At 40.3% G+C, this 19,996-nt stretch overlaps 1 protein-coding gene across 1 annotated transcript in view; it reads left to right on the top strand.

Moving 5' to 3' along the window:
• The window catches only part of LOC104521661 (protein unc-13 homolog B), a gene marked incomplete at its 3' end in the record, with an annotated part of 82,721 nt that overhangs the window by 35,917 nt on the left and 26,808 nt on the right, over positions 1 to 19,996 (top strand). The window contains exons 10-18 of the mRNA XM_029083957.1: positions 5,546 to 5,715; positions 6,359 to 6,474; positions 8,339 to 8,502; positions 10,728 to 10,878; positions 11,867 to 11,935; positions 14,835 to 14,924; positions 16,373 to 16,507; positions 17,322 to 17,455; positions 18,422 to 18,507. Of these exons, the coding sequence (XP_028939790.1) occupies positions 5,546 to 5,715; positions 6,359 to 6,474; positions 8,339 to 8,502; positions 10,728 to 10,878; positions 11,867 to 11,935; positions 14,835 to 14,924; positions 16,373 to 16,507; positions 17,322 to 17,455; positions 18,422 to 18,507 (1,115 nt within the window). The remainder of the gene's footprint in view (positions 1 to 5,545; positions 5,716 to 6,358; positions 6,475 to 8,338; positions 8,503 to 10,727; positions 10,879 to 11,866; positions 11,936 to 14,834; positions 14,925 to 16,372; positions 16,508 to 17,321; positions 17,456 to 18,421; positions 18,508 to 19,996) is intronic.

The raw sequence follows: 19,996 nt of genomic DNA, 5'->3' as shown, positions 1-19,996 counted from the left end.
GAACCTGTTATCAAGCTCAGCATCTTTCAGTTATCTCTGTGGTTTTATGTGACTGTTCCAGAGCTGTTTTTCAGACTTGCCCTTCTGAGACCATGTCGCTGTAACTTTGTGCCCTCAGCCTCCCTTCACGGCATGGCAGGGGCCATTCAGTTTGTCTTGCTTTCTTTATTCTCCTGGTACTGCAGATATTGAAACTGTCACTCTGATAAAATCCCGTTTATTTCCCTGCTCAGTTACCAATGTGAAACTTAAATTTGAACGCAGAGTTGATGCCTTATGGCAAGTGCCTTTTGGGAAGCTGAGTTAATGTAGCTAAGGATGTAACGCTCAGAATCACTTTATCTGCTTTTTTGTAGTTAGGAGAGACGCACCATTAATTTGTCAGTCGGTGTTGTAGCATTGGGTAACGGCAAAATGATTGTACTTGTTCCCCTAAGAAAGGAACTTCATGCCAGTAAGAACAGAAAACTAATTTCTTTGTTCTTAGACAGCAACTGCTGGATCTCAGGGCATATTATTTTGCTGTCGTGCTTAACTTCTAAGCTGCTAAGGATTTTAGCTTTGTTCTCTTACTGCTCTGATTTTGCCTTCGGTATTTTCTCCACTGCCCTTTTTTCTCCGTAATAGAGGAGACTTGGCATTGTTTAAAAATTAACTTATTCTGAGAAATTTTCTGCCTTCCATTCCCATTGCAGCTGGCCACAACAGAGCTGCCAGTTGGACCCTGCCATGTCAAGAACACTTCATTTGAACCATATCTCAGTCTTCCTGCTTTTTCAGCCAGACCTTTTCCCATAGACAACTTTTTTTTTTCTGCTACCTCTGTGTATGTTGTTATAACTCTTTACTGGGCTTTCTCATACTTGTTACTACAACTACTCCTTCCTTTCTCATTTTCCAGAAAATCCCTTTGCTTTTTTTTAAGCTTTGCTCCTCAGAAGCAAAATTTTCCTGCTAAAATGATCACAAGTCCTAAAGTCTTGCTTATCTGCTCTCTCCTATGCATTTTGCCACCTCCTGCACTCTCATGCATTACTTCTGCAAGTAGTTCCACACTTTCTTTCTTTCTCTGCCATAGCATGAAATATCCTCTGCACTGGACTGTGAAGATTTACAGGCCCTTCTTGATTACTGCATCTGCCATGGTGCGGAAGGGAAACTGCTCACAGAATATGGCCATATAGATATTAAATAGACTCTTTGAACCATAAATATTTTTTTTAATATCAAAACACAACAAAGCTACTTAATTCTAGGCTTGACTGAGCTACTTTTCAATTTGCAAAATATTGTTGCTGCCTCTGTTCCCTCACTTCCATTGTTTGTTCTCGCTGTGTCTGCTTGTTGCTTTTTGTCTTTATTAGACTGTCAGCTGTACAAGGCGGAGGCTGTTTACCGCTCAGGGAGCTGCCAAGCACAGTGGAGTCCTGGCTGCATTTGGGGCCTCTGGGTTCTCCTGTTCTTCAGGCAGAAAATACAAGAAAACAACCTAATTTAGGGAAACATCTTTATGTAAAATGGGCATGTTGATTTACAGAGTTGTGTTGGTGTCCCACCTCTCTAGTCTACACAGTGCGTTTTAGAGACGCACAGTTTAGATCTCACTGCAGCATTAGTGGAATGATAATAGCTTGATGTGTCCTGCAGGGTTAGCATGTTGGTAACACCTTTCTTGAGATGGGAAATTGATTGGGAAGAAATGTTGATGCAGATGTGATACAAATGGACTTTCACCCTTATGGGTATTTATCAGACTCTGTCTTCATTAGTGTAAGTTCAGCAACATGAGCTAATGGTGTTGAAAGTTGTATGTTTTTAATCTGGCACTCTCCATGCTTTAAACTTCAAATCTTTACTGTGGGTAGAGATCATTTTGTAAACTGTTGGACGCGCCATTTTATACATACACCTTTATATCTCTTAGGGCAAAACTTTAGCAAGCTTTTTGGTGTTGCCACAACTTGACAAGACTTATGACTTGGGCTTTAACATTCTTGTGGAAGTTAAGTAACAGCCCTGCAATGTTGGTAGCACAAGTTACAAATGATAGCAAATTCAGCACGTCATTGGATTTTTTGCTTCAAAGTATGAATCACTGTCTCAAAAGTAGTGTTCTGGTCATTTTTAGACACTTCTCCTTTTTCTTTCTCTCCATTTCTTGGGGGAGACAAGGCATATGCAATACTCCATCCCAGACCCCTGGCATCATTTGAGTCAATTTGGAACAACCCTTACAGATGGGCAGAGGTTTCAGAACTAAAAATCACTTTCTACAATTTTTTTGCAGAAGCTGGAGCTAGATAAGAAGGATACAAATTACTAACTTCATTGTGGGAGGCACTATAATGTAAATTCAGCAGTTATCTGTTCTGTTTAGCCACCAATATACCACTTACTCTGTGTGTGGGCATGCCGCTGTGTGTGCGGATCAGAATTAACTACCACTTCATGTGCTCATGTGCTTCCTCTCAGCCTAATTGCTAACTGAGCATGGGAAGAGGCCAGGATATTGATAGTGCAGGGCACATGTGTGAGGAACTGGTGGTTTGTGGTTGGGTAAGGCCATCAGAGAATGTGGCAGAGGAAACGGAGGCAGAGTGGGATAGAGAGCGAGTCAGCAGAACCAAGTTCAGCTGCTTCCACTGCTCCTGCAACCACTGGCTTCAGACAGAAAAACTTACTGGAAAAAAAATTAACAATTTATTTGATTTTAATTTTTCTTGAAGATTTGTTGTGCTGTTTTCTAAAAACACGACTTTATTTGGTAGCTTGAAGTGTAAAAGTAAGTTGTTTATAAATATAGCACCACTGCAAATGTCAGGGATATAAAAGGAAGAGAAAAATTCTGAGCCATGTACAATGGGGACATGGTTTGCAGTCTCTTGCACTCTGAAGTGGGCCTGAAAGCATTTGGTAGTTTCTTTCTTGCAATGAGGCCACAGAGTTTTTCTTCTCTGTTCATCCTCTTGGGAAAGCTGTGGGAGCTCAGCTGTGGGAGACTGAATGGATGTATGTGCGCACACAGTGAAATCAAGTTTCACAAAAATGTAGCAAGAAGTGGGGCAGGCATTTTTAGAAATGTACCAGTTCCTATATTAATGAAGAGAAAAGTTTTTAGCAGCAGAGCTTGTTAGCCACAGTCTTATGGAATTGTGATACTGTCACAAATTGGAAGCTATTTATCATTGCTTAAAAAGCCTGTTATCAGTTAACAGATCCTCCAGTATTTGTGGATCTGATTTAGGGTACTCTCTAGAAGGTGAAATGGTGTTGGCACAGCTGTTTTTCTTCACCTAAAGCAAGGACTGTGGTTCCTACAGACTTAGGTGGTTATGTTTTATGGGTAAGCCACCAACCCAGGGCTTTCAGCTGCTGTGAACGAGTGATAAGGCTCACTCTCTGGAATGGGAGCGGCATAAGGAATAGGAGTTGAGCAGTCTTTTAAAAACAATGGAGAATAGTGTGGTAAAATAGAAGCTTCAGGAGCTCAGTAAATGCTACTGGAACAGTTTCTATAGCACTTAGCAGTGAGTTATGCTGCTGTAACTGAGTGAAGGATGTAGCCAGCCACTCCAGGAATGTGGGATGATGCATGTGGTGCTGCCTAAGGTAGATTTAGGTCTAAACAGAGAATGTTTTCCTGAAGGAAACAGCAGGTTCTGACCATTGGTAGCAAAGAAACAAGATCAAAGTGATCTTAAGAAAGAATTGGTGTGCCATAAGGTGAGGTCTGAAGAAGTCGGGACCTAACCCTGTGCTTTGCAAATGGCACTGAGTGCCAGTCTGTTTTTAGGCACCCATATTCTTCTGAACACTGAGCCTCTAGTGTACATACTGCCAAGATGTACATTAGTGCACTGTGTCAGGAACAGAGGATTTCTTTTACATGCTTATGCTCCATTGCTGGTAGATATGGCCATGCGCTCAGATAAATTTGAGAGCTACAAAGAGCAGCAGTCCAAGCGCTCACTGCATGTGAATGTTTGCTGCATGGTTTTGTTAAAGGAAGACATCCTTGAAGTAGTGGAGAAGGAAAGGAAGAATAAAGGCAAGAGAGAAACATTGAACCTTCTTTCTTCTGAACTCTAAATAGAGCTTTGATTGTACAGCAAAGGCAGGGAGCAACAGTGCTCTCTGCCCATGATCAGAACTGCCTGTAATTGCCTCTAACTTTCTGCATATAATTCCCAGCTATTCTTCTGTGCTGGAAAAAATAGTAGGAGCAGCATGGACATCTGTTAAGCAGTCCTGAATCACAATAGTGTCAATAAGAGCCCAAATGATTTGTTGGTAGGGAGAATGCAAATACCAGTCACTGCCACATCTTATTAACTGGGCTTAGCAGATCTCTTCTGACCCATTTCTTCCTTCTCCCTGTTGCTTAGCAACAGATGCAGCATGTTAAAGTTAAAAAGGCTGGAAAACAGGCCTTCAGCAGAAGTTGCCTATTTTCATAGGTTTTATTTCCTTGAGGGCAGACATTTGTAGTGGTTATGGTGAGTAATCACCCTTGTCATGGTCGCATATGAGCATTCAAATTGCTTTATTGTATTGCATGCCCTGTAAATGAGCACAGCTCTTATAATAAGGTTCTTCTACCCACTTCTGACATCAAGGAGCCTGTTTGTATCTACAAAAGGTATCTGAACACCTAAAAAGAGGAGGAGGCTGTGCATTAAGGTGGAGGGTGCCAATTCAGCAAACAGTAAACTGTTTTGTTTTGGGTTTTTTTAATGGAAATGTCTTCACTGATCTGCCCATGGTACAAAGTATCAGTCTGAGCTGTGAATAATAGAATCAATTCTAGTAATTAAATACCAACTTTGTAACTGCTGTATCCCACCCTTTCCTCCCACGCACAGACAGCATTTGTACCATCTGATTGTAACGTATTGTACATTAATACACTACTGCTTTGTGGCTATCTTGAACCAAGAGAGCTACCTCCATCTGAGTTGTTTATCTCTTATTAGAAAACAGCATGAAGGGTGTTTGTCATAGGCCTTGACCGTGCTATTCTAGATACTGCACATGCATAAGTACAAGTAGTCTTTAACGCCTACAGCTGAACAAAAGGTCATTGATGGGGAGAGCTATCAGAAACCAAGCTCATCGGCATTTTTGGGGTGTGCAAGCTGTGTTTACCAGCCTAGCTATCACCAGGCTTTTGTGGGTTTGAGGACAAAAGCAACAACAGTGAAGAGAACTCTCAAGTTTAGAGAGTTGCTGCTGAGAGTGAGGACAAGGAGGAGAGTCTGAGCCATTTAGCAAGTCTGAAGTTGACGGCTGCATTTTGGGCAAGACAGTCCTTCAGCATGCATCTGAAGTGCAGTATCTACCATGTCACAGGAATGTTTAGAGTGCAGCAAAAAGTTATTATGTAGTTCCTATCTGATGATCCACTTTTAAATAAATAGGCATTTGTTTACATTTTGTTTATGCATCCCTCTACTGTTGGACAATGGGTCAAGAGGAACATGAAGCATGTAACAAATAAATGTTGGCTGCATTATGTGCTCTTCAACGTTGTTTGTCTTGTTTGCAGTGAGTGCCATAATTCTTCTGACCGGATCAAGGTACGAGTGTGGGATGAAGATGATGACATCAAGTCTCGTGTCAAGCAGAGACTGAAACGCGAGTCGGATGATTTCCTGGGGCAGACAATCATTGAAGTCCGTACTCTGAGTGGAGAAATGGATGTGTGGTACAACCTTGGTGAGCCAGGCTTTGGGATTGAAAACATGTCACATGTTAGTTTGGAAACATTCAAGAACAGTTGGGTGCATCTGGGCAGTTTGCAAGAAAGAATAATAAAAAAAACCAAACCCAGCATAATTTCAAGGTGCATATGATGGTGCTGTGGAGCATCTGAAAGGCTTTGATCCCAGTTAAAATGAAGAGGAGAAATATAACATGTCAGAAAGGTGATGAGTTTCCCTGACAGGCATTGGAAAGTACAATGGGTAAATGCTTGGAGCAGGGTTGGGTTCCATCTGTGCTAGAGACATATTTCCTGTCCTGAGCCCTTTTTTTGTGCCAACACAAGCATTTTACCAGTCTCTAAGACCTGCAAAGTGCACTGTGCACTGTCCCTCAGAAAAGGGATCTATCCTTGGTGGTTTGAAGTTCAGCTGACTGAATCCAAGGCCAGGGACCCTCTAGCACATTTGCTGTTGGAACTGGCTTACAGTCAGTCTTTCAACATTTTGGAAGATAAAAGTCAGATGTTTTCTCCACAATGACTAATCACAAGCTCAGCCTCGGCTTCCAGTAGTTTCTTTTCCACTGTTTTTACCCCAAGATGACTGTGCTCTGAGAATGAAAAATACATGTAATTGCTGCTGATTTTTCCTTCTAGAGAAGCGAACAGATAAGTCTGCAGTGTCTGGGGCCATTCGCCTGCAAATCAGTGTGGAGATCAAAGGCGAGGAGAAGGTGGCTCCATATCATATTCAGTACACTTGCCTTCATGAGGTAAGAAGCGACTTCAGCTCAGTCATCACCATGTCCCTTCTGTCTCTTGAAGAAACAATGTTCTGACCTTTAGGTTCTTGAAATGTTCATCCTTGCCCTAGGTAAGCTTTCTTTTCCCTGTTCTGGAGGCCTGGAAACATGCTGAATCATCAGACCTGCATTTGTCAGGAAGGCACAGAAGGCTTTAGGCTGTCTCCCCCGCACTGAAGGCTGGCTGGCTCAGTTTGTCCCACTGTCACAGCTGTGCTGCTGTCAGGCAGAAATCATGCAGTGATCCTACTCAGAGCCTCCCATAGGTTTAATACAGAGAAACCTCTGAATTTCCTTGCGTGGTGTTTTCAGCATGTACTGTACCTATGTCCAGAAGACATACTAAAATGCTCTATGAGTAAATTCTGAACAGGGGAGGGTTTTGACTCTGGCTATTGCAGATATTGGTGTTACAAATTTTTCTGTGCTGCTGCCCTGGTGTATAGTTATGAACAACTACTGAAGATAAGCTGCATTAAATGGGTACTGACCTGCCTCAGGGTGGACTAAGCTGGACAGGCAGTGCTGCAGAAGTTGAGAGAAATCAATGAATTGTGAGAAGGACTAAAGGGAAAACGCTGTCTTGGTGAGCTGCATGGAGCCCAGTCTCTCTGTCAAAGAGAAGGCAGGTGGCAGGGTCAGTCTCTTAAGTGCCTGAATAAGGAAGAGTAGTCAGTAGGGAAGGGAAGAGAGGGAAGGAAGTAGGGAAGAGAGCCCCTTTCACTTGACATACAAGAATATCACGAGGTCCAGTGAGGTTCAAGCAAATTCAGATTAGAAAAGAAGGACAGATGTATCACAGAGAGCAATGTTCAGCTTCAGGAATAACATATTTATCCACACGTGGAGCTAGATGAGCCCTGTGATGTCTTCTGGTCTTACTAGGGCACAGATAGATAAGAAACTTAGAAAAACATCAGTAGACTTCATTTAGTAGGCTGTGTTATATCCTTCAATACATATTTATTGGGTTTTTTTTCTAATTCAATGATGGCTTCTGTTTGGTAAGCTCTTTCATTTTTTTCCCTTCTGAACATGCATGATCACTTGCTGCCTTTCTTTTTCTCTTTTTAAGTATCACCTTTCAGTTTTGTATCATAAAATGAAGATGATTTACAGCTAGAATAATTTAATTAGGAAAAATAGTGTAAAGCAGAGTCCTGTAGCTCCTAATGAGATCATTAGACTTTTGCATCCCTTACCACAGGCAGCCAGCTGTCTGTAAGGCTGATGAATCTGTAAGTGACGTGAATTTGAGGATTACTGAGAAACCCACTGAACTGAATGTGCAATTTCTGCACAGCAGTGATAGCTGAAAGCCTTTGCAGTGTTAGATAAAGTGAAAAATTATATTGAATAATAATGCAAGTGTCTAGTTGTTAGCAGTGATCTTAAGGATGTCCTTTTCAGGGAAAAAAAAAATCTGTTTGGACTGTTCTGATGTATAATAATAAGTACAAAGCTGATACAGAGCTGTTACGTCAGCTAGTTTAAATAGCTTGTCCATGTTAAGGCATTTCATTCTGAGGACAGAAATGTGTAGGTTTCAGGAAACTAATTAGTCTGTTTTCACTGCATTGATACACTCCTCTGCATCATTCTCAATGTCTGTTGGTTAAAGTTGTAGGAATGCATGCAACAAATTCATCTAGGAGCACTGAAAAAGAGAAGAAGATAAAATCAGAAAAATGTATAGAGGGTAGAGGGAAAGAAAGAGGGAGGAGAGCAAAGAAATTTCTGTTAGTGCCTTCTCAGTAGTTCCAAGCTCTTCACAAAACTCACTTGGAGGCTTCAGCAGTCTCACATATAATTTCATTCTTGTTTTGTGTTTCAGAACCTCTTTCACCATCTCACAGATGTGCAAGGAAATGGGGTGGTGAAGATCCCTGATGCCAAAGGAGATGATGCCTGGAAGGTGTATTTTGATGAGACAGCTCAAGAGATCGTGGATGAGTTTGCAATGCGTTACGGCATTGAATCAATATACCAAGCCATGACGTAAGATGCATTTTGTGTGGTCTTTAGTGCAGATAATCAGTGTAACTAATTTACGTGATTGTTAATATTTAGAAGATGAAATGTGTAATGTAGTGTGAAGATGTAATGGAAGGCTTGGCAGGGATAGCTGCTCTTTATGGGACTTACTGGGAATGGGAAAAGACTACCTGTGTCCAAATCAGTGGTTTCCTGAAATTCTAGAAATTAATATCTGAGAAAGTGCTTGAATTAAGCATCTATGTGAACAGTTTGTGTAAGCACCTTTAAAACTAATTCTAAGGAATTACACCAACTTTGGTAGGGTAAATGACCATATTTTATTATTGATACCTTAGCCATTCCTGTTTTAAGACTCAAAAATCTCTTATTTGAGCACACTTCTGTTGAAAATTTATTGCCCAAAGATCCCCCTGAAGATTTCTGATGATGTGAGAAGGGATGAGGTTTTGTGACAGTGTTTGTCCTACATGTCTGTTATGGCAATTGATACACTCCTTTGAAGTCATTAATTTCCCAGGTTCTGCTAAAGGCATTTATAGGAAGTTGCAGTAATGGAGCCACTGATTTGTCCTCTTTGGAGCTAGGCTAATGCAGTTCTTGATCTTCAAAGAGCATTTTCCTTGTCACTATACTTTTACTTGGATTTGAGATTAGCCATTCTTCCTCTTAGAGACTGGTAGTGCTATGCTTAGCTCATTTCCTATTTCAAATGTAATATTAAATATAGCAGACAAAAGTGAACTTTTTCATGTTAGAAGCTGAAAGTTTTGAGGTCTGGGTCCTTGGATGAGTTATGATCTGTCACCTTGCAAGCACCTTTTCTGCATACTCATTTAAGCTAAAGTAGAAAAGAATTGGAGGGTACCTCCAGAGGTCTAGTCCTTGCTTACAGCAGGGCTAACTGGGAAGGGCCAGACTGCTCAGGACCTCTTTCAGTTTGTTGAAAATTTCCAAGGATGGAGACCCACCACTCTCTCTGGGCTCCTATCCTCAGGCTGTACTCTGGGGAAGAAATTCCTGGTTGAAATCCAAATCGGAAAATCCTACTTTAAATTTCCTATGCTGTAACTGCTGCATATTGCTGCTGCTTATCTTTTAGTCTTCCCTCTAAAAGGTTTTTGTCCTGCCTCAATCTTCTCACTAACCCTCCCTTTTCAGCTAAGTAGTCAAGACATTGATTAGATTTCGACTCCTCACGCCTTTTCTTCAAGCTAACAGAGCCATTTTATGTGTCTGTCTTTATTTACCGAGTACCTAAATGACTAACTGGTACATAGATATCATGCAACAAGCAAAGAAAAAACCACACAGGCTTCGGTATCACGTCTTTCTGAAATACTGACTTGTGAATGCCTATGAAATTCTCTCACTGGAGCTTTTTTGGTTATAATCATTTGCAGGTTAACTAGCACAGAAACTAATGTCTGTGGTGAGTCCCTTAGGTAGAAAGCTTCATTTGTAAAACAGTTCCCAGATTTAGTCTGGGAGCTCAGGGAGGATTCCTGCTTAAAAAGGACTGCTTAAAAATGGCCCAACTCTCTTGTCTGCTGGAATGAACTTTACTTGCCATGTCCCATAATATCAGACCTTTTAAACTCTGGTATTTTTTTTTCCCCCTTATGTCTAACAGATTTTTCTTTGATTGTTTAATCATTTCACAAGCCTGGATGCTTCTGGCATAATTTTGAGTTTTCCTGCAGGAGGGTTCCTTGCACTTTAATGAGAGCAGTTAAATGGGAAAATGCAAATGAGCATGGATGCTTCCTGCAGGCTGGAAGGGTTAGCCCTAAGGAATCACACATCAGGGCAGCACAGAATTACTAGTGTGTGATCTCGCTGTGGTTGAATGCTTTCCAATTGCTGCTGCCTCATGTCACCTCAGAACCTGTGGCTGCCTCAAGTGGCAGCAAAAATATATAGATTTCCTTGTGTCAGGCTTGGCATCACCTAAGTCAAAAGTTGTTGGCCACAAATAGTTGAGAAGCTATTTTATGATCTTTTATAAAGGCTGTAGTGAAGGGATTTCTCTTGTTTTGAGCCTATCTGTCGTCTTAATGGCATCTTTCTAAAAAAGCTCTGAGATGCTGGAGATTTACAGAAAGGGAGAAAACTTAACTTTCATCTGTTCGTGGTGCCAGCCAGAGTAAGGGGGCTATTAAAGGGATAGAGTCAAGTTGTGCTACACAAAAGAGACCAGAATGACTTACAGAACTGTCCTTTTGCAGGCATTTTGCATGTCTCTCCTCTAAATACATGTGCCCAGGCGTGCCAGCTGTGATGAGCACCTTACTTGCCAATATTAATGCTTATTATGCGCACACCACTGCCTCCACAAATGTGTCTGCGTCGGACCGCTTTGCAGCATCCAATTTTGGGGTATGTTTGTGTGTTTGGTGATGTTACAATTGGACGTCTGTAATTTGCCTATGGTGCTTCTGCCTTTCAATAAATAACTTGTTCTGTGGAAGGAACATTGAATCTGTGAGGAGGTGGAAGCTGTGGAGCTCTTCTAGACTAGGCAAAGAGAATGGTTTTATTGTTGTCATCATCACACTTTTTAGATATTAATCAGTGTAATGCATTGTGATGTTTATTCTTCGTGTTCAAATTACACTGGAGCACAGATGGTATGGAAATGAGCAAATAATATTAAACTCTGCGTGGTGATGCTGTTGATAAAATATACTGTGCAATCTGATCATTCCAGAACTTTGTTTTTGAAAACAAAAACTGCTTTAAGAAAAAATAAAACAAAAGAAAAAAAAAATCTATCCCCCTAATGGTTAAAATGTTTTTCGTGTAACGTGGTGGAATTGAGTGTGCTGGAAAAGTATTTGGAAAAGTTTGTGCTTCCTGTCAGACTTTAAATTTTTAGATTGAATGAGAAGGTTCTCACAATGCCAAACCAGAATCCAGTGGAGAGATGTGACCTGGAGGATAGTAATGAGAAGCCTGTAATATTTGTCACTGAACTAATAGATAAGATCTTGGAGCTGTGTCATTGCTCTGAATTAGACCTTTTACTGTCTGTTCCTTTATTCGTCTCTGAATAAATATTTTCTCTTAAATATAAGTTTAGTGCAAATTGCAGACTAGAAATCAGAGAGGGTTTTTGTTCTGTCTCTACTTCAGAGTGATAATGGGGTATTTTTCTGACAATTCTAATGTTGCACAGACTTCAGAAATAATTACAGTATAAGAGTAAATCCAAGAAGTGAAAGAAAATATTGTTTGCACAGTGCAATGCATCCATATTGCTTCCTCCCTTTCTCCCACACTAATTCCCTGATAACCTGCTGCTTACTTTGAACATCGATTGGACAGTGATGATATGTGATGTTTATTGGTGTTTTCTGCTCCACAGAAAGAACGATTTGTGAAGCTTCTGGACCAGCTTCATAATTCACTTCGAATTGATCTCTCAATGTACAGAGTAAGTGGGAATAAACAGAATCCTTTCAGGCATTCTGGTGAGCAGAGGGGAAATTCACCATTTGGATTTCTCTTATGTTTCTAACCTTTTGAGTAGTTTGCGTCTTATTGAATTGTCATGACAAGCTTATTGCTCAAATACACCATTTTGTTTTCCTTGTGGATGGAACTAAAACCATGTTCTTTTATTCCACTATAACTTCCTCAAGACATCCGAAATAATTTAAGGGTTGTGAACTGTGGTCATCTCTGATATTCTCCCAAAAATACAAGTTGGATTAATTAATTTTAATTATTCTTATCAGCTATTTCAGGTATCGTCTACAAATTAAAACCAGATTTGTTCTCCCCTAGTAAGACAGAAATCTTTTAAAGGACTTGCAGGCACATTGTCACTTATTTAAAAGACGTGTAGACATGGCACTTAGGGACATGGTTTAGAGGTGGACCTGGCAGTGTTAGGTTTATGGTTGGACCGGATGATCTTAAAGGTCTTTCCTAACCAAAACAATTCTATGATTTTAGGTCTAGCAAACTCAAATATCTCTCCCTGACTCTGGATCTATAAGGTGTGGTATCAGGTTGAGATCTTCAGCATATTGGGAAGAGATGAGTTCTAAAAGTCTTACCGTGTGACTTGGCGTTTTTTTTTTTTTTTTTTTTTTAATTCCTTGTTATATTATTTTGATTTGTGACTAATTCATTGCAAAATTTTAAAATTATGGCAAAATCTTAGCTTTGATTTTATTTATTTAGTTGAAAGTAGATCATCTTCTGGTTAGTGCATTTATCTGAAACAACAGTAAAACATATAGAGGTAGGAAACACAAGCAGACTAAGAGAAATGCATTAGGAAGATGGACAAAAAGGACAAGGGGCAAGGTGCAAAAGATGATAAAAGGAATGTCGTGTAAAGAGCTATTTAAAAATTATATTACTAGTAAGAGTAGGTCTAAGGAGAGCACTGTTACACTGAGTAGTAGAGGGAAAATTATCAACACATGGCAATAGGAAGCTGTAGTGGTGATGCCGTTTTTTGTTTGCTTGGTCTCCAACAAAAGCTGCTTTCCACTGGCTAATACAACTAAACTTTGGATAGGATCTTATGTAAAGGACCAGGGAAGATTAGTGTAATTTACATAATTTACATGTTATCTAGTTGGCAGTATATTTAGAGAAATGGCTGAGGCAATTTGAGAGCTCTTAGTAATTATTTTAAGACCCCTGAAGGACAGGTTAAGTTCTGGAAGAAAAAGATGTTAGCTTCCAGTTTTCAAGAGAGGAGATGGGAATTTACAACTTAAATTATGCAGATAAAGCCTCCCCCACTCGCCTAATTTAACCAAGCTATTTGTTAGCACTTAAAACAATGAATAACCAGCAGTGTGGTTTTGTCAAAAACAAAGTGTCAAACCAATGTGTGTTTCTTCCAGGGCAAGGTGGCAGACTCTGGGAGTGAGAGAGGAGAGATGGAGCTCTCTCAAGAGTAGCTCCAATTGACCCTCTGAATAATTATTTTGAAAAGTCTTTTGTGAACAAATGCTGTTACTCTGTGTGCATGTCAGCTGTTCTTTTTGTTGGTTGGTTGCCAGCTGACAAGCATAGAGGAGGTTGAATTTCAATATAGGTAATGTTATCTTTTCCTGATTATTCTTCCTAATCAACAGCATTCATTCAGTCACCAACATTCATCCAATGGTTTGTATTTAAATCTTGACCCATGGTAGTCTTTTATTTTGGTAAATACTCCGAGTACTGAAGACTCCATGTGTGGACAACTTAACTTTAAAAGGACAGTTGTCTAGGAGTGAACATCTACAAATGACTGTAAAGAGCATTAAATTGCTTGCAGTGTTTAGCTGAACTGGAGCAATATTCAGTTGCTACCAAGCAACATCATGTTTTTTCTCAAAGTCCTTGGTAATAAGTAAAAACCTGTTCCTCTCTGCCCTTTTAACCTTTGTCTCTAATAATTTTACCATGAGCAAATATGAAGAGACTATCCAAGTGAACATTGCCTTTGCTATTTTACTTGCAGCAAAACTAATCACATCGGCTTGAATGTAAGAACATGCTGAGGAACATGAATGCTGTTAAAGGGCACAGGAAGGAAGAGTGAGAATGTAGGAAAGGGCACAGTGCCTGAGGCCAGAAAGGGAACAGTCTCTTGCAAGAAGCAAAGCTTGCTGCATTCAGCATATGCATTTACATGCACATATATATGCACACATATGTGTCACCTCTGGAAAAGAACATGAGACTTCTTATTTCAGTGGAATCCAGAGAGTGGAAGAGGAAACTATGGCTACGGACAGCAGGGTGGTAGGCAGAGTATGTAAAATAAATGCATTAGAGCGAAGGAGGCAGTGAAGGATATTTGCTTATCTTGGCAGATTGGATCTTACAGGGGCTTGAGCTGTTATGATGACTTCTTACAAGGAACAGCACTTCCTTTCCCTTCTCAGTCAAGTTTATTCCTCTGGAGAGGTTGCTAATGTACCACACCTTTTGGTGTCTCAGAAGAGAAGCCAAAAACCAAGTGGTGAGTGCAGAAAGGAAAGGGCCCACACAAGCAACCTCACACAAGAGGCCAGGGCTGCCGGTGGCGAGGCTGCTGCTCCCTACCTGCTCCTTGTACAGCCGAGGAATGATCTCCTGCTGCCAAGGGTTGTCAGTCTCCTGGCATCCACAAACTTTACATTCGTGTGAGAAGCTATTTAATTAAGCAAACAGATAAGCTCTTGCAGCAAAAAGGCCTGTTTTATTGAGCATTGTTTTGACTGGTACGAGCTTCTCGAGCGGGAAATGTTTCCAAGACACTTTCCTTATTTAGCACATGCTTGAAGCCTTGCATGGATCTGCCTGTGCTTTCCAACAGGATTTCCCTTTTTTGTCGACAGAATAACTTCCCAGCCAGCAGCCGCGAACGGCTGCAAGACCTGAAGTCTACAGTGGATTTGCTGACCAGCATCACTTTTTTCAGGATGAAGGTAGTGTTGTGGGTGGGGATGGGAACGGGACCTCTGCAATTTTTGCCACAGGAGTTGGTTTCCTGTTTTCAAACCATTGTTTCATGTCGTTGTGCTTTGCACATTTAAGAAGATGGAGATCATCTGCTGGCCATGAAATAAACATCCACATTATATCTCTACTTCATTGTATTTTGCATCATGAAGTTGAAAGCTGTTTTTCCCTGGGGTTCTTCAGTCATAAATATGGCTAATAATAATAATAATAATAAAAAGAGGAAAAAAAGAAAATCGTCTGGTTTTAGGAACATAACTTTTGTTAATAACCTTAAGAAGCTTTTCCTCTAAAACTAAATGTCTATAACTTCTATCAGTCACTACTATCTTTACACCATCTTTTATCTAATAAGTATTTAAAAATCTATTTCTTGGAGGGAAAGATGCTGAAATGGGGTAGTATCTCTCAGCAGAGATCCAAGAGAGTTGATGAATGCTAATGTGCTGATTCTGTAGTTAAGTTTATTGGTCTAGCAATGAGTGATGAGATTATATTTAATTCCTGATTTTTGTTTCTAAACTTTTAGAAAATACTGTTGTAGACTAGCACATGCCACTTAGTAATTTTTATCCTATCAAAACCAAAGCAAGTCTTCGATTTGAACTGTCTGAGGAAAGTGCTTAAAATTTTACTCTTAAGCCTATGGTAAACGAAGTTTTAGAATGTTACTTTGAACATGTTCATTCAGACAATATGTCTGTTTTGAAAATTTACTTTACAGAAACACTCTGAAATGTTTAGAGGTAGTGACAATACCAAAATTGTCTCAGGTTATAGTTTTATTTGCAGGGTGATGCCTGGATATCTGTTCAGTTTAAAGTAACCCTGCAGTGTTTTTCTAAAGCAATGAAATAATGAAAAGAGCTGTTGTTGCAAAAGGAGAAGACGTATTGGTTGCCATGTCCCTGAGGATTCTGGTGTGCTTTAAAATTCAGTAAAGGTTGTGAAGAAAGATGTCTGTAAAGAAATTTATGGTATTTAAAGCCATGCAAGTGTTTGGTCTTCAGGAAGACTTTCAGATCAGATGTAATGCACTTTGCTAGTCTGTTGCATGTTTTTCCAATGTTTTAAAAGATTGCTTACTGACTTCAAAGCAAAATCCTATAAATTTAGCAGAAATTGTGTGTCCTTGGCACACATATCAAGCCATAGGTTTTATTTATTCCAAAGAAACTCCCTTAGCACTTCAAAATCTCTTTTATGCTCCAAATGATCATGGAGGACATAGGTGTTGTCACTGCTATTGTATGCCTGGGGAGAGCAACTTGTCCATTATTTCAGGTCACTGATAGCCCAACTCACTGAAAGCACACCCACCAAGTCCTGAGTCATTTCCAAACTGGTAACTTGTTCTTTCCCTGTTTGATTTATGAAGAGTGCTTTATTTGATTCTCTGTTGTCTTCTTGTCAGGTCCAAGAGCTGCAGAGTCCACCCCGAGCCAGCCAGGTAGTGAAGGACTGTGTAAAAGCTTGTCTCAACTCTACCTATGAGTACATTTTCAACAACTGTCATGAGCTGTACAGTCGCGAGTACCAGACAGATCCTGTGAGTAGCTGATAAGTGGGCAGAAATCCAAGTTTCTGATTTTGTTAAGATAATAATGAGAATACTAATTGATATAAAAAGCCAACACAGACAAAATTATGTGACTTGTTGTCTTGTGAATGCATGAAACTTGTAATCAATTAATGAGCACAAATTAGTAAGTGGAGGATGATAATTGTTTTACACTAACTAATTATGATTCGTTTTGCCAGCCTCAGCTATTTTATTGCATGAGCAGTTATTTGTGAAGGGAAGGCCTGAGTGAGCAAAAGCTAATTAGAGCAAATGCAGACTGATCAAGAAAACTGTCTTTAGCATAGAAACACCTCAAGCAATGAAATTTTATCTAATTTTCTGACATCCAGTGTCCTGCACTGGGCTTGGGAAGTACGTCTAGACGCAAACTGTTTTCAAATTCATGAGAGTCCTGCTGGCCACTCTGCAGTAATGGACACACAGTGTGTCAATGTGGATATAGTCATCAGCCCAGGTGCCTAAAATGCAAATATTTGTAACGCACTTAGAGCAAATGATGTTTCAGCAGGTCTCCTGAAGCCTAACCTGCTTTTGGCATGGTAAATGGCAAAATGGAGATTATTTGGGTTTGAGGGCAACAATAAGCAAGATCATTTGTCATGTAACTGTGTTTTACATTAGATCACACAAGTTGCCAGCAGATGTTAATAATTTTAAGCTCCTCAGAAGAAAGGGTACACAGATAATTAGTATTTGGAGTTTATATAGTGATTTACATTTGCCAGCTTTTTCTTTCCCCTTGAAGTTTACACTGGTTTTCCAATGACTTCCTTCCCAGAATAAAAATCAGGACCTTCCTCCTGAGGAACAGGGCCCCAGCATTAGGAACCTGGATTTCTGGCCAAAACTCATCACTTTAATAGTTTCCATCATAGAAGAGGACAAGAATTCTTATACCCCAGTCCTGAATCAGTAAGAACCTTCCATGTCCTGTATGGCTAACGCTAGTCTCTGTGTGCTCTCCTTTATTTGTTAAACTGCTTTCTATCTCTTCTGTCACTTGTGTATTTATAGAAGTACTTATCTTGTCTGTCTGTCTTTCTGTCTTATCTGTCTCTATCTATATAAATAACTCTTTTTGATTGGGATGGAAGAGTTTCAAAAGGTTCAGTTACGATGGCGTTCGAGCACAAACACCCTGATTATTACAATCCTGAACTCAGGGAGGCAGCTGAAAATGGGGTGAGAGTTCTTTTGGTTTTTTCTGATGTTGAGCAGTTCTGGGATGCACATTAATGCACACAGTGGTGCCATGGTGATGATACCTTATGCTGTGGTTTAGGAATGTGGTGTTCAGTGCAGCACTGGGAGATTGTATGGGTGGGGTTGGCATAGCATTGGAAAGGAACCTGAAACCAGTCTGTTTAACTGGTGGATACTCCTCCAACAGTCCCACAGGGCAAGAGAGAGGGAGCTATCAGAGAAGGTATTATACAGAAAGAGCTGGATTATGCCCTAGTGATCGTTGAGTTAACATGGCAGGGATACCTGATTAGCGTTCACCTGTCAGCCTAGTAATCCTATGAAAAAAAAAAAAAAAGAAAAAAAAAAAAGGCAGTACAGACTAGAAAATGGAAAAAGGTGCAAGGACATTGAGATCACATTCCCAGAATTATTGTAGGCATCTCTTCTAGGAGATATATGCAGGGCCTGGCTTTTTGAGTTAAAACCAGTCTCAACAGCAGTGTTGTTTTCAGGTTATTTAATCTGTGCCACAGAGTTCAGTCCATGATCTCCAATTTCCACCTGATCATTTATCTGGGGTGAAGGAAGCACCTGTAATGTTGAGTTTTTCAGCTTGTAGTTTAGCTCAGAGCAGAATAAAGAAGAGCCCTTTGCTCCTATACATGCCAGAGCCTTTCCCAAATGTCCCCTCAGGTTTCCTCAGGAGCTTGCTGTTGGGAAGATCAGCGCAGAGGTGATGTGGAGTCTTTTTGCCCAGGATATGAAATACGCAATGGAAGGTAAGACAATTTCTCACCACTGCCAGCTGCCTTGTTGCTGATCTCTTGTTCTCCATTCATTTGGTGTAAATGAGGCTTAAGCACATTAGTAGCACCACTATTTGGAGCAGGGCTTTCTAGTGTTTTGTTTGTGAATAGCTGCTTTATGGATGAGAACTGAGGCTGAGATCTGTACAAGCTTTAGACCTGTGTGTCACGCTGTGTTACAAGCTGTTTGTTGTCATCCTAGCTGGTTTGAAATCAGAAGTTCACTTTGGCCTGAGGATCTGAAGGCTTTGATCAGCAGCCAATTCTTTCTGCAATGGACAGTGGTAGAAAGGGCTGGAGAAGCAGATGGACTCTAGGTTGTGCCATGACTGTAGTTCCCTGAATAATACAGTGTAGACTGCATTGTTAGAACCGATCATGCTGCAGACATCAGAATTTTTAATGAATCTTACATAATTCTGCCAGACTCCTAGTAAAGGAGAAATTTTACTGTTTCTGAAAATGAGTTAGGCATACGGAGCCCAACAAACTCCCATAAAGGAATTCTACCACTTGCAGTACTCTTCTGATGGTTTATTACAGTTTCTCAACTTGGTTTTAGTGCTATAAATTAATTTGCCTAGTATAATCAGCATCTTACAAGGCTCAGAGATCATCCAGCTCCCCCAGCTCTGCAGCTGTGGTGTAGCAGTTGTTTTCTCAGTATTTTACAGGGTCAAGCTTTATGATCATCTTGTAAAGTGATATTGTGATAAAACAGAAGTGATGGTGCTGCCTACGGCATGCTAGCTGTGTTCATGTTCCAAAACCAAGTAACACAACTGCTTTTGGTCACTCACAAAATTATACTCAATCCATTTGACCCCTGTTCCATCATTTATAGGAGTGACAGCTTATTTATAGGAGTGACAGCCTATTGCTCTTAGTTCAGACTGCTAGAAAAAACTGATGCCACCTAAGAGAGTTTGCTGCATTTTCTTCTTTGGGAACAGTCTGTGGGGTTGCTCTGTAAGTGAAGAAGATTGACTCCATCTATTTCATAATCTCCTGTCAAAGGAACGAGGGTAGAGACTGTTCTGTGGGGAGACACCCTTTGCCAGCTCTAGGCTTGAATTCAGCAGGCTGCAGGTCTGGATGAATGTTCTTACTTCTGTGTTAGCAACTTTTTAGATACGCTTGTACCCCACAATGCCTTTGTCTTCTAAGTTCTTGTTGATGTAAGAACAGACACTAGGAAGAAAGACTAAGACCTACTGTGTTGAAGAGTCTCTTTTGTAATGACTGTCACTACTTGCTCCTGTGTTAGAGAGAAGGCAACTCTGATAACTTCATGTTCACTTTCCCTAGAAACTGTTTGCTCCTACAATCACTTTGGCTCCCCTTTCCATTTTGTCCTTATTTGCCCCTGTGTACTCACCCTCAGGAATTTGCTCTTCTATGTGTCGAAAGTGCTGTATCTTCCTCCTTTCCCAGCAGCCATGAGAATTGGATCTCTCAAGAT

This window comes from Antrostomus carolinensis, unplaced genomic scaffold, assembly GCF_000700745.2.
Source record: "Antrostomus carolinensis isolate BGI_N321 unplaced genomic scaffold, ASM70074v2 scaffold29472, whole genome shotgun sequence".
Classification (NCBI taxonomy): Eukaryota; Metazoa; Chordata; class Aves; order Caprimulgiformes; family Caprimulgidae; genus Antrostomus; species Antrostomus carolinensis.
This window is presented reverse-complemented; position numbering and strand designations above follow the sequence as displayed.